The following is a 14,270-nucleotide window of genomic DNA, read 5'->3' as shown; positions in this document are numbered from 1 at the left end:
CCAAATTCACAACCTTTGAACATGTTTAAAAATCAAGTAAAATTAACTTATAAATCTCAAACTACTGTAACTCAAACAATTTAGATGAAAAGAGGCACACAAGTTTACCTGGAGGGATCCATCTGCTGTTCTTCCTTTAGCCTCTCTTGGATTACGCGGACGATTATCTGTTCGGGAGTGATCATCGTTTCCTATAGGGACGTTTTTAAAAGGTTTGATGGTCACTGATTCTGACATGCTTATTGGAAGTTCTTTGTTCCCACATCCTCAATTTATTTAGATCCACCACAGAATCTAACTAGAATCAACAACCTAGTGATTCCAGTTACACACTGGCTAATAATCTAGCATGCTACCAAGGAACAGAAAATATTTCTAAGGCATCACAATTCTGCATCCACTGTTACAGGTCAACCTGAGCTAATGATCAGATGTGATGTTTAGAATACCCAAAGAAGTGAAACTAGTTATCAGTGTTTATTCATATATTTATTCTATGTGAACCAGAGGGAAGGCTGTCTAATATTGCCAATTACATGTGCCTTTCCCATGGTGACCAGTACAAAACCAGAGAAATGGGGGTCTTGGTAATACATCACTGAATCAGCAAGGTTCTTCATAGAACTTCAGACAGCTGTTACAATTCACCTTCATTTCTTAACATATGAAAACCTCTGTACCTTTGAAGCCGCCTCCGCGTCCTCTTCCTCCCTGTCCTCTTCCTCCACCTCCACGCCGTCGCCCGTCTCCTCTGCGCAGGAAGTTCTCCCTCTCTTCCTCTGTTGGAGCTAATGACCAATCACTGAGTTCATCTCTGTGGTCAGATTCTGTTTCAGAAGCATTTGATGCTTCAGAATTAGTTCCTATCGAGAGTTAAAAGTTATATACCGTTGTCCGACTTAAAAAAAAAAGTTAGGTTAACAGAAGCTTCCAGAGATGTTTCAGGGGTAATCCATTACTCTTCCCAATTTATAAGCCCACCAAAGAGTATTATCACCTTCCATTTTGTAAAACAAATTATCTTAAATTCAAAATGAAGGTTTCCACAATATTTGAGGTAATTTTTGTTTCAAACATTTTTGGTTCTCATTAAAAAAAATAAAAGATATTTTATTAGCCATCTAAGTTCAAACCTGAGTATGCCACATCATTTAACAGCTGTGCTCCTTTAAACATCTGTGCTCTCTGGAGGAAAAGTTGTCTACAACAGTTAAATGCAATACCTTGATCAACAAAACCTCTATAAAGAGGGTTCCTTTTAACAAGGTTTGGCCCAGGGACAGAGGGGAATGCATACATTTTGGTCACCTCAGAGAGGGTGGCAAAGGTGGCCACCATGGCTACTACTATCTCAGGGAAGGGTCTCTTGTGTGATCAGGGATTGGACCTAGCTGAATGAGGATATGCTTGCCTGATGCTTGGTCCACAACCTTCCCTCCCACTCCCACTGGAATAATTGATCATTATAAAGGATTTATTGTAATAAACTTGTTATGCCTGAGGAGCTAGGTTAATGATATAAGGGATGGGAGTGGGGAAAAGAGCTCCACGGTGAGGGGGGACTTCAACAGCATAAAGAACAGACTGCTGGGAGAGGGATTAGGGGTTAGGTTCAAGGTTGGCCTTAGGAGTAGGTGTCTCTCTCCCCCACTCCAGAATATCAGCTCTACTACCTCTCTCTCTTCCTCTGTTGGAGCTAATGACCAATTATAGCTTCACCATTATAGCTTCATTCCTGTGGATCTTGAAGGCTTTTCCATCTTAAAGAGTTCCTTTTTGAAATGCAAATATTTGTGAGATGGATTATACCTTATACCATCATTAGCAAGTTACATAGTAGATACACAGTTGAGCAAGAAAGACAGTAGGCACTGGCAGTGGGACAGCGTTCAATGAGAGGTACTGGGAGAGAAGAAAGAAGCACTGAAAGAAGAGCTGAGAAGGCAAAGAGAAACTTCGCCTACTTCTTGACTGTGCCTAGGGCTGACTTTGGCCATGCCACTCAAAATCACCTTACGAGCCACAGGATGCAGACCCCTGATTTACACAGTCCATCCAGCAAGTATGACCAGCACATGCCTGACAAAAAATGAGCCACAGTACACAAATGAAAAAAGTTTTGGCTATACAGTAATAAAATCAGGAAAGGCCTTAGGAAAGTCATCAACATACAAGGGCTTAAGCAGATTTATCCCCAGCCAGAACGTGGACAGAACTCACACCTGCCCTGTGAACTCTATGTGTTATTATCAGGTTTTTACTCTATGTCTCTTGCAACACAATTTGACCCACTGTGAATTGGAAACCATGTAGTGAGAAACTGTTATAATGGGGTTCTAATGAGTATTAGAGATTAGCAGCTATTAATAGTCTAGGAACAGATAAAGTTACTGAGTAAAATGCTTAGTTTGTACCTGAAGTATATCCAGGACCGCGTCTGCCGTGCCCCCTATTTCTGTAAGGTCTACTACCTCGACCCATTCCTTGACCATCATCAGTCACATAGCCTTTTTCCTTATCTGTACGATTTGGTGGTGGTCTAGAACTAGCTCCAATCTGTCGCAATTGCTCATCAATTTGTAATCTCTCCAAACGCAACTGGTCTACTTCCTATTTAAAATATACAAGATAACAGTAAAAATAGTTTGACATTTTACTTAATAATACCTTTCTCCTTTTCATCAGATAAAAAGTATACTGGAAATATTTCAATTTCAGTTCTAAATTTATAGTAAACACTGTTACACAGAATTATCAGGAAATTGAATGGTCTCCTTAAAAATAAAATTACTATAGATAACATATTATTGATGTCCAGAATTAGAGATATAACAAAAATACTGAGCATTGAAATTATACTGATAGAATTTAAAGTTATTTAATTTGGCACTATTATCCGACAGATCTGCTAAGGCACAAATATGCTAGTTTTGGGACTTCTTGATAATAGGATATTGAATAAAACAACTCTAAAACGTATAAATACAGATAAATGACATTTAAGGTTTAACCAGCTAACCTTAAAAATCACACATTGTAAATAATCTTAATTGAAATAGATTTGCCAGTTAATATCTTAATTAACAAAACATTGAGTCTGGGCCATCTTCTGCTTTCAAAGAACATATACTACGGCAGGTCTTTGGACGTGACTATACAATTAAGAAACAATTATCTTCAATGAACTGAAAATGTTTATATTCCTTATATAGGGGAACTATTTAATAGTTGACAAAAACAAGTTGGATCTCTTATATCATGCCTTGAAAACCTCTTAAAGACTACAACTCTGCTAGAACAAGTATGACGAACAGTATAGTCAGTTGATCAAAATATACACCTGGGGTCCACTAACAGACCCTCACACACAATGCTTCCAATATGTTGGGTTCTGTCAAATCCAGATGAAGTCTCAATTCTAACCCTTCTTCTTCCAATCTACCCATAAGCATCTATTTACTAGCTACAGGGAACTGGATCCACAACTAGAGTAGCACTGGGTGTCTCAGTCAAGCAGAGGCCGTCATAGGGGCTGCCCACATGAACAGTCACTGGGGAAGCCTCTGTAAAGCTAGGTTCCTAAAATCTTGGTTATGGCAGCCTCAGGAAAAGGGCAGGTAAGAATCTAGATGAGCTTCATCTGTGCTCTGAACCAGAATTTGTTTTACAGAGGACTTGAACAAAGAAGAGACTGCAGCTGAGTGAGTGGCTTACTCCAAAAGTACAGTTAGAGCTCATGGAATGGGTGTATCTTGCAAAACAGAATGGTAGTCCAGGTTATCCCACTGGGGCAAAGCAGTCACCTTTTGGTGAGAGATGCCAAGCCCACTCGAGGGAAGATCTGGTGATGGAAAGAATGGCAACAACAGGACAGCTGCTGATAACCAAAAAAGATACTCAACTGTGAAGAATAAATCAAAAGATCTAAGGAAGAACATTAGTCAAAAGAACAAGGGACTGATACAATGCAACCCTAACTCTCCAGGTCTTCAAAATTATTTAAGCTAAGAATATGAAGAAAAACACATACAACAGATTACACATAAAACACACTTTAAAGCAAAAGTGAATAAGCAAATCAATGGGGTATCCTATCCATGCAAACCTTGCTGGATGAAACCTCCCCACTTGCAATTATTAACTGACCACCATAAGAATGATAAGAAGTACCTAGCTATTGAATTTTTCTTCCTTATTTACATATAACTATAAATTATTTAATTTTATTTCTTTAAGAAATCAGCAAAAAAATTCGTATTAATATAGCATCATAAATAAAATAGAAACTTGGGTTACTTTAAAAATACTATTTAGTACCAGTTACAATATATTTTTGATACATATGGATACAAAGAAGAAATTATAAAAGTGATATGGGTGAAATTCTATTTTATCGAATTACAGAACATTTGGCCAAAAGAAATTTTAAAAAGCACCTAGTCTAGGGAGATGATTTGCCTATAGACACAGAGCTAGTTCATGGCAGAAGAGAGACTACAAGCAAATCACTGGATTGCCAATCCAGTGCTCTTTCTGCTATGCCTTGCAGCCTCCTGGTTCCTGCTTTCCAGTTTGTAAGCTAGAGGAGGCATAACCGTACAAATACTAACTAAAATGTGCATTTATAAGAAGACACAAATTGTTTCTATTTTGTAATAAGAGTATAGAGAAAATTACAAAGGGTAAACATTTAAACAGAGGACTTCATGAAACTCTGGGATTTCCTTGATAAATGACATAAAAGGGACAACAAAGGCAAGTGTTACAGACATGAAATTTGTCCTGGAAAAAACTCACAAGGGCTAGAAAGGATCAATGGGATGAAATGTATTTTTGACAGAATTGTCTAAAGTGAGTATAAGGGTTTAACAGAAGAATAATGGGAAATAGGGGAGTTTCTTGAGAACTGGGATACTGGTCCTTAAATTTATAATGATGTAAAACTGACTTGTGTTTTCAGAAGGAATATAATAAGCTAAACGAAATGAAAATTTTTTTCTATTATCTTTTACAGGTCTTTCATTATCATGTACAGGCTAGAATGAAACTTAATTGCTTTAAGATTTACTATGGAGTTTTTATATTTTAGTGCAAAAGGTTTTCTACATTAAAGTTCTTCCTGTTCTCACCTTTAAATAGTTCAGGTGATAATCCAGAAGAACAGTGGCATTAGCGATGCTGTCTTTTGTTCCCACAAAAACAAATGGTACCATACCCTGAAAAAGAAATGGCAACAATAATCCTATAAAATTAATGATGAATTAATCTGAAAAATGCAAATAATGACTAAATCCCTAGCACAGGGTCTGACAAACAGTAGGTACATGAAAGTTTGTTGAAAATATAAACCAATACCTAAAAACAAAAGTAGTTGGTATATTTTACACATCTACTGTGTATAAGGACAGATCAATATAGCAACCCTTAAATGCATCAGGTTACTATGATATAAACACTACTATTAAATGTTGGTAAACTCATAAATTATGTAACTCAAAATTATATAAGCTTTAACATGAGAAGCATAAACAAAATGAATACTTTAAAATACTCTAATTCATTTACTACAGATTTTATCTAGATCAAATTCTTTAAAAAATAATTCAAAATTAGATACCAGGGTACAAAAGTAGAAACTAAATCAACTTTGCTAACCGAGTCAACAGAGTACAAACAAAACACAAACAAGAAGAATAAGAAATTAAAATGCACTTAGTAATTATTCTGTGAGGGGAAAAAAAAAAACTAGGCACATCCATGAGCATAAAATTTAGCATTTCAATATACTTCCATAATGCGCTCTGAACATAGTAAAGGACTGAATCATCAGGAAAGTTTGATCTCCCTATGGTACTACTTTAATATAAGGATAGATTTTAAAAAAGGAGTAGACTAAAAATGTATACTTCTAGCCCATCAGTACAAATGAGAAAAAAACTATTTCTTGTCACAGTTATAGGGAAGCCTAGGCCAGTTGTGCAAACTAATAGCTGGCAATTATGACATTCAAAGTTGAAAATAATTCAATATTCTGCTACTGATGAAATTCACATGGTGACTGATAGTCACACGTGACTAAAGAAAAGCACACAGTAGCTTTGATGTAGATACATTAGAATTCTCTAGGTGAAGTTTCTAGGTGTGAGAAGCCAAGAAGCTTAGCAAGTATCACTCTTTTAAAAAAAGCATTCATTTGATAGGTGTGGGTACTGCTGGGCTGCTTTTGTTTGCTTGAGCTCAGTACACAGCGTCTTACATGCATGTGGGGTTGGAATAGGTTTTTTCTTTTTCCTTCCACATGAACATGGCTGTTGATAGGGTACAAAACTAAACAATTAGGAAATACTGCTTGCAGACTGACATCCATCTGGTAAGCAAGGCACTGCTTCCTAGCAACAACAACCACCTAAAGAATCAGGTGCCATTGAAAACCCATGGGTTTCACATGGATTTTTTTTTTGATTGAATAATATATGAACTATGGAAACAATCAGGCCTATGACTCAGATCTCTTTTTCTCAAAAACATTTCTGACGGTTGAGTTTTTTCCCCAACTTTGTTACAAAGCAGTTAACCATATTATTTTCCAAAATGCCCTATGATGAAATGCTATGCCCTTCCCCCTGGATCACATATGACCAAAATAAGCTTGAAAACCCTATGTCACAGATTTAGTTGATCAACTGTGGAGCAAATAATGAAAAAAAATTCCCTTTCAACATTTCCAAACTGTTGATGTACCCAAGTGCCACTCTAATTTAAGCACATTACTAGTGGACCAGAATGGTTAAATTATGACAAAGAAAGGCAAGAGCAGACACCAGGAAAAAGTGACTTCCTGTTCTGGGATGAGAACTGGCCTGCCCAGCAGAGAGGAATATCCAATCCGCTTGCGGTTATATTTCTCTTTACAAAATGGCATTTTTGCTTTTAATCTCTTGTGAGTCATAATATTTTCCCCATAAACAGTTCTCACAGGCCAGGTTGAGGGCGGGTGTCTGCCCTCAAGGAACTAACAATGTGACTAGATAACTAGTAAATATCTATGTAGTAAGCGCTATGATAGGGGTGAACACATCAGAGCATGAAAGGAGGAAAGGCTCTTGAGCCCGTCAGGGGGAGGGGACCTATGGAAAGTATACAAGGAAAGCTGCACAAGGAGTAAGGTCAAAGCAAGGTGGCAGGTTGGAGGAAAAAGAGTGCTCCAGGCAGAGAAAACATGTGCATACGTCTAGAAGCAACAGAGAGCAGAGAAGCGTTTCAAGAACTCTAGGTACTTCAGGTATGGCTCAAGCCTCTCTCAGGTATAAGGGAGAGGAGTGGTAAGAGATGATATTGGTCAGGGGACTGTGAAAGAAAGGCCTTATAAGCAGCAGGAAGGAATATGAGCTTTTTCCCAGGGCAGTGGGTCCATGAACCCACAGACACTCCTCCACATCCCCCAACTCTGACGATCATTTGTAGTCTTTCTTAACCAGGGGAATAAACATTCAAATATAAAATTAAAATGTATTTTTCAAGGAATGTTTTCCTACCTGCCAAGCCTTGAGTTCAGGTTTCTGGGATTCCCCTGCTACAGTTGATGAAACCACTAAAACCTAAAGCAGTATAAGGAATGCAAGTGATGTCATTAACTATAACAAATGATACACAGAAGCCTGAACGCAGGACTTTCACTGTAGGACTTCTAAATCCATTTCTAAACAATTAGGTTAGTTCAAATGTTGAAAGTCAGTTTTAAAAATATGGTTTTAAGTAGTAACTTATGTATCTAACAGAGGGTACATTTTGAGCTACTACAATCTGTAAAATTTCAAGAGCTACAGCATGAAAAAATAAAAGTCCACCCTCAAAAGAAAAATGTGACCACTAAATGCAACCCTGTATTTTATGTTTACAGCATAAGATTTGTCACTGTGAATAAACTGAAAAGTAGTTATCACTTTGGTTTGTAATATCTCATAAGCTGGCAATCAGATTTGAAACAAATACAGCATGAGTAGCCTTATGAGCCTAACCACAGAAAATACCCAAAACACCAACTGTGACATTTGGGTTGAAGAAATTACTTCTAGTGTAATTCAAAGTGACAATTATTTCTTACCCTCTGGACTTTTGTGCTGTTAGGCTGAGAAAAATGAGTGCTGTTTTCCTTTACATCTATATGCTTTTTTTCTTCTGAAGGAGTAGGTCCAACCCTTGAGTTACTGGAAGGTAGGGAATTTGGTGGCATAATTTCCTTGGTGAAAAACACAAAACACAAAAGAGAAAAAAAAGGACCAATTTTTAAGACTTTATTTAGCTCCATTATTGTATCAATGATCATATTTTTAAGAACAGAAACTATTATAAACAGTCTTGGTAAACAAACTTACAGAATGCAAACATTATGCAGTAAAAACGCACAAAGATTTAACTTCAGCTAAAAGAACCTTGACAAAAGACTATGAAATATATGAAAATTATGGCAATTTGAAAGGATTTTATTTTAAACAGTACCATTGTACAGAAGAGCACACCCTTACCCCCCCACCCCAAATACTTTAAAAAATGTAAAGCACACAAAATAAGCAGACATACAAAGTGAAAAAGCCAAAGGATGAAAGCCAGAAAACCTAACTAGTGTCCCAATTTTGTCTCTGTCAGGAACATTAAGTAATATGTGAAGAGTGCTTCAGACATTTTTTTTTTTACATTTGTGATTACTCATGTTGAAGATCAAGAAATAAGGCTTAAAGGGGTTAAAGTGACTAATCCACAATCACAGCATTAGAGAATAAACAGAGGCCGTTATCTACAACTGCAATTAACTGGCATGCCTGATAGAATTTTTACATTCACATTATGTGAATATTGGAGGCCTCTAAGTTACTATGTCAAATAAGACAATAAAAGACTTTTACTTTTATTAGAGAAACCAGAAACATACGCACTAGAAACATACCTCTTCTTGTGGAACATTTTTCTCATTTTCAGCTTCAATTCTCACCCTCACAACTCCTGACTTGTCCACAATCTCCTGAATCAGTTTTCCATTTTTTCCTATTACTTTGCCTAAGGCAAGAAATGAATAATTCATGTTTGGTTTTAAAAACACATACCTCAAACCAGTAAGCACACCCCACCATAAACTATCACATTTTATATATACGTATAAAATTTCATGTAATTTCAATTCTTTCTTTCTTTCTTCCTCCGTATCTGTCTGTCTGTCTATCTCAAAACCAAAACAGAGACTCTTTTCAAAAAGACAGAGTCAAACTGGCTTTCCATTTTATGAGGTCATCATTGTTCAAACTCCTTTGGTCAGGTATTAGAGTTGATTAATACTTGTGAACTGATAATACTTGCGAACTGATACGGGTAATTTTGAATTTTTAAGGCAGTTCAAAGATAGGCTCTTATTTGGCACAAAAGGGCATATTTTAAATGTTCAGGTATAGTGGCATGTATCATTCTTTCTGCAAAGTTCTATAAAAGGAATTAAGGAAAAGGACAGATAATAGAAAATACATTCGCTTCTTTGACAATTTCGATTCTATCTGTACCTGATTTAAATCTGCTTCTTTGCCCATGGCAAATATTTTTAGAATTTTATATGGCATATTTATAAAAGGTACTCTAAGTTTAAAAGTGGCTTAAGCAGCTATACGTACATCTAAAAGTACACATTCTTCAGGCCAATGTGTTAGCAGACTACTACTCTTGTGCATTACTCACAAATTATATTAGTATGTTAAAAGGTAAAGGGATTAGTCAGAGTAAAAGATTAAGAAATCACACTTTTAACTTAAAACCACAATGAAAAAGCTTAAAACCAGTTCAAGATTAAGGTTTATCAGTATCATCTGTTAAAACTCCAAAGACTTCAAATACCAGTAATGAATGGGCACTCGATTCTCTCTCTCATTTTATAAAATTTAATCATATACTTAACTGGGAAATGACTGCTTTCACAGCCATCATTATGCATTAGTGTAAAGCAAGACATTACAAATATTAAGAACAACTGATTCTACAAATCTACATGTGAATTACATCTGATTCCAAGGGCTCTCCCAAGGTTCTTAAAGCACCCAGCACTGGCCACGCCCATCATGTGCCTGCCCCACCATTTCACCTGAGGTAGGGATGGGGGAAAAGAACTGGAACCGAAAATTTGCTGAGCCAATCCTAAATAAGAATGCAGGGAAAGCCCTGTCAAAGCACGACCTTGTGGTTCTTCTAATCAGCATAGCCTTGGCACTCTTGCTGTGTGTGCCAGCCTCACTCACCCCCATAACCTCTTTTGACTGGTCAGTGGCCAGGGAAAAGAACTGACACCACTAAATCAGGACTCCTGATTTAGGTCTTTCTGTCAATTATTTCAGCTCTTCTTCCCTTCAAATGAAAAGGGGTGGAGGGAGGAGAGAGTCTTCCCACGGTTTTTTTCTTTATGTCTATAACACTTATTAGACCAATTCACTGTCAAAGTGGGTGAAGAACAAGCAAATTTTTAGAAAAGAAAGATAAATCAGTGTACGTACCAAAGAGAGTTTGTGGGAAATAAGAGAGATCATAAGTCATATTGTGGGACTTGAAAACTCATACAATACTGACTAGACATCTCCCTATAGATCTGCCTTGCCAAATTTTATACAAAAACGCTTTCTGAAAACTCCCAACATTCCCAGTGCTGGAAGAGACAGCCTCTAAAACAGAACTGTCTTATTTTACTAGGTAGGAACAAAATGAAAATCAGGCTTTCTGGTGAAAGGTCACTGCTGGGATCCTCTTCTCTTCAGGTAAGACCACAGGTAGAATCTACTTTTAATAGCAAATAATCCAATTCTACATTGTATAGTTATTTCCAATTCCCAACTGACAGCTTACTATAATTCTGCTCTACCAAACTGGAATTGTTTTGAATAGGGGAAGGAAAGAGAACTAACATTTACAGAGTCCCCTACTATATCCAGAGCTTATGTAATTATATCTTTATCTATAACTATCTATCTATATCTTCCTATCTAATTATCACAATCCTATACGGTAGGGCTTCCCTGGTGGCGCAGTGGTTGAGAATCTGCCTGCCAATGCAGGGGACACGGGTTCGAGCCCTGGTCTGGGAAGATCCCACATGCCACGGAGCAACTGGGCCCGTGAGCCACAATTGCTGAGCCTGCGCGCCTGGAGCCTGTGCTCCGCAACAAGAGAGGCCGTGACAGTGAGAGGCCCGCGCACCGCGATGAAGAGTGGCCCCCACTTGCCGCAACTAGAGAAAGCCCTCACACAGAAACGAAGACCCAACACAGCCATAAATAAATAAATAAATAATTAAAAAAAAAACAAAAAAAACCAAAAACAATCCTATACGGTAGACACTATGATCACATTTGTTTCAGAGGTGAGGAAAGTAGACTCAGGAGGCTAAGTCAGTTGCCCAAGGCCAAATAGCGACCAAAAAGTGAAGTAGAGCTGAAATCTGGATCCAACACCTACACCCAAGACCTTTCCCTATCATCAAGCCATCTCCAAAATGAACTTTCGTGAATCTGACACATTAGTTTTTATTCAGTAATTTTTGAAAAAACTGTCTAATAGTTATATTTTCTAAGAATTTCTAAATTTAAAATAACTTTTCTAACTATAAAATGTATGCAATTGCTTGACAAACTGTAAATAAGAGGAAAGTAAATATCATTCACAGCCCCACTTATCCTGAGGTAACCAGGATGGTGCTGATCACACATTTCCCATACACACAACTGGTGTGCAAGTTACCTCAATAACATTACACAGTCATGCTCTTCAGTTGTCTGTAGTATATAGTTGAGAAGATAATTCTGCATTATTTCACTAGTCTTTTATACTTCATCTTCAAACTAATTGTCTTTGGGAGAAAAATACTATTCCAAGTGTTTTTTAATGGCATAGGAAGATGTTTATAATTCTATGCTGACAAAAAGAGCAGGCTAAGTAGAACTGAAAGTATGTGAAAAAAAATGCATAGGAAGTCCTTATCTTCTCCTTCTTTAAACATTCCAAAGGGCATCCATTACCTTTTATAATCAGTCATGATATCAAGTTAAAAAATTTTTTTTAAATGTATAGGCAGTGTGTCCCAATTTTATTTATAAATTTAAAACATACGTAGTATTCTTGATAAAACTGCACTTTGTTGATATGTTCTACTAAAGATAACTGCACCTTTTAAGAGCACTGGTGAAGAGTTCCTATGTATTTGCTGGTACTCATGATTGGTGATGGTCATGAAACAACTCAAGTCAAAATGAAGAATTACAGTTGATGTTGCAGAAAGCCCTAGAGACATTCGGAATTACTTCTAGCTTTGGAACTTACTAGATTTAAGTAACCTATACTCAGATCTTCAACTCTGAGATAATGAAGAGTGCTATCATTTTATAGCCCCATTAGAGAGATCAAATACCAGTCTACTCCAAATTATACAAAGCCCCCAAATGTCATTAATTTTGAAAAAAACATATTTAAGATATAAATACATATAGTGATGAGGCTGTGCAAAATTTATTCTTCCAGGAACCAGTAGGTTTGAACTAGCAAAGCAGTATCCTTTGCACACCTTCTGAAAATGTAATCTTTGAGTGTATTTACCAAATATTTTTTGTACACTGTAGTAATAGACTATTTCAAAGATTAAGCTTCAGCTAAATGACTCCCCAAGTGAGTGAAAATGGAATTCTATCGGTATAAATAAACTGTTTACCTAACTTTTGTTTTTGTAGTGTGTGTCAAAAGCAATTGCCGACTCACCTACTAAGTTCCTTGGAACTTGTATGACATCTTCAGCAAATTCCAGAAAGCTTCGAGCCTTTTTCACTGCATCCTGATCCTAATAAAAATGGGGAAAAGATTTAAATCAACAAAAGATGAGCCAGCTGAAATACTATTTTTTATTTTAGAAAAACACTATTTAGTAAAATATTTACCTCCCCATAAATATGAAATGTGCAGGTATCTTCATCTAGATCGATAGCAGTGACCCCAGGTACCTTTCTAGCTTGCTGAATATTAGCACCATGAGTACCAATAGCTAGACCCATCAGATCTTCTCGTACGATAAACTGTTCGTGAAACCTTGAGGCAAGTTGCCTTGAACTCTGAAGAGAAACACACATCTGATTAGTATGCTTTATCGACTATTAAGACAACTGTATTTAGGTCAGCCATGTAAATTATCTTGACCCTGTATATCAGGGACCTATAAATCAGTTTCACTTAGAAACTAACAGGTTTAAGAAAATATTTCGCACAGCGTAAGTACTTTTTAGGTCACTAAAGGTCTATGCCATTTGATATATTTTTGTTAACAGGAAAGGGCTTGTTGACAATTTTCCAAGGTAACTTTTGAAAACCTATTTGCAAGGCTGCCTTAGTTAACCAATGACATCAATGTAATACTTAAGAAGCAGATCAAATGTTCCCAAATAAAAACCAGCTCACTGGGTCTGACAGACTCAATATTAATTAAGTAAAAAAAAAAAATTTAAATACCATCTTTACAGAAAATTGTATTCATTTCATTTTTTAATTCATTTTTATTGGAGTATGATTGCTTTACAATGTTGTGTTTCATTTCATTTTATTAAAGGATATCGGTGTGTGTGTGTGTATACATTTTTTTTTTCTAGAAACAGTGCCATTTACATAACTTATCACTAGATACTGTGGGTCTAGATAGTCCTCTGATGAAGTGATGACATTAAAAGGACACCCTCCCACCCCCACCCCTAACCTGAGTAAAGGAATCATAAAAATTTTGGTATAGTAATTAAATTGAATGATCACAGAGTATCAAAGATTTACAGCTTATCTTACATATGTGCCTGCAACCTAAAATGAGATCAGAGTCTGTAAGACCTTGTGATCTGGATCCACAAGTAAGATGAATTCTTTCAAAATATTCAGTGATGACTGAACTAGGTTATACTGACACCTCAAACTTGTGGATAATCACTCTCTTTAGATAGTATTATCAAAATTTAATGTTTAGTTCTAGCATGCCATTAATGAAAACCAAACATATTAGTGGCTCATGTTGAAAAATGGAAATTTCATATCTGAATATGTGGATCTCTTTAATATTAGTAGTGAGAAAAGATAGGCATGCATGCTAGTTTCTCATTATTCAACATACCTGATAATTTGAATGAATGAGTGTAACTACTATAAACAATTTTAAAAGTATAAAATCCTTTTTTGTAGATTAGAGCAACAAAATGTATCAAATATTCCTAGGACTTTTCAAG

General features: G+C 36.4%; 1 protein-coding gene across 16 annotated transcripts in view; it reads right to left on the bottom strand.

Moving 5' to 3' along the window:
* Positions 1 to 14,270, bottom strand: part of FMR1 (fragile X messenger ribonucleoprotein 1) — a 37,622-nt gene that overhangs the window by 4,361 nt on the left and 18,991 nt on the right. For 5 of the 16 annotated variants that reach the window (XM_082445745.1, XM_082445754.1, XM_082445746.1 and 2 more), the window contains 9 exons: positions 12,951 to 13,121; positions 12,775 to 12,853; positions 8,945 to 9,054; positions 8,105 to 8,239; positions 7,536 to 7,598; positions 5,130 to 5,216; positions 2,415 to 2,610; positions 681 to 863; positions 109 to 191 (listed from right to left, as the gene is read on the bottom strand). In XM_082445745.1, the coding sequence (XP_082301871.1) occupies positions 109 to 191; positions 681 to 863; positions 2,415 to 2,610; positions 5,130 to 5,216; positions 7,536 to 7,598; positions 8,105 to 8,239; positions 8,945 to 9,054; positions 12,775 to 12,853; positions 12,951 to 13,121 (1,107 nt within the window). The remainder of the gene's footprint in view (positions 1 to 108; positions 192 to 680; positions 864 to 2,414; positions 2,611 to 5,129; positions 5,217 to 7,535; positions 7,599 to 8,104; positions 8,240 to 8,944; positions 9,055 to 12,774; positions 12,854 to 12,950; positions 13,122 to 14,270) is intronic. The other 11 variants (XM_082445753.1, XM_082445757.1, XM_082445759.1 and 8 more) reach the window with 7 other exon arrangements.

The sequence above is a fragment of the Balaenoptera physalus genome, assembly GCF_965194825.1.
Source record: "Balaenoptera physalus genome assembly, chromosome: X".
Taxonomy (NCBI): domain Eukaryota; kingdom Metazoa; phylum Chordata; class Mammalia; order Artiodactyla; family Balaenopteridae; genus Balaenoptera; species Balaenoptera physalus.
The sequence above is the reverse complement of the archived record's forward strand: the minus strand, read 5'-3'. Positions and strand labels throughout refer to the sequence as shown.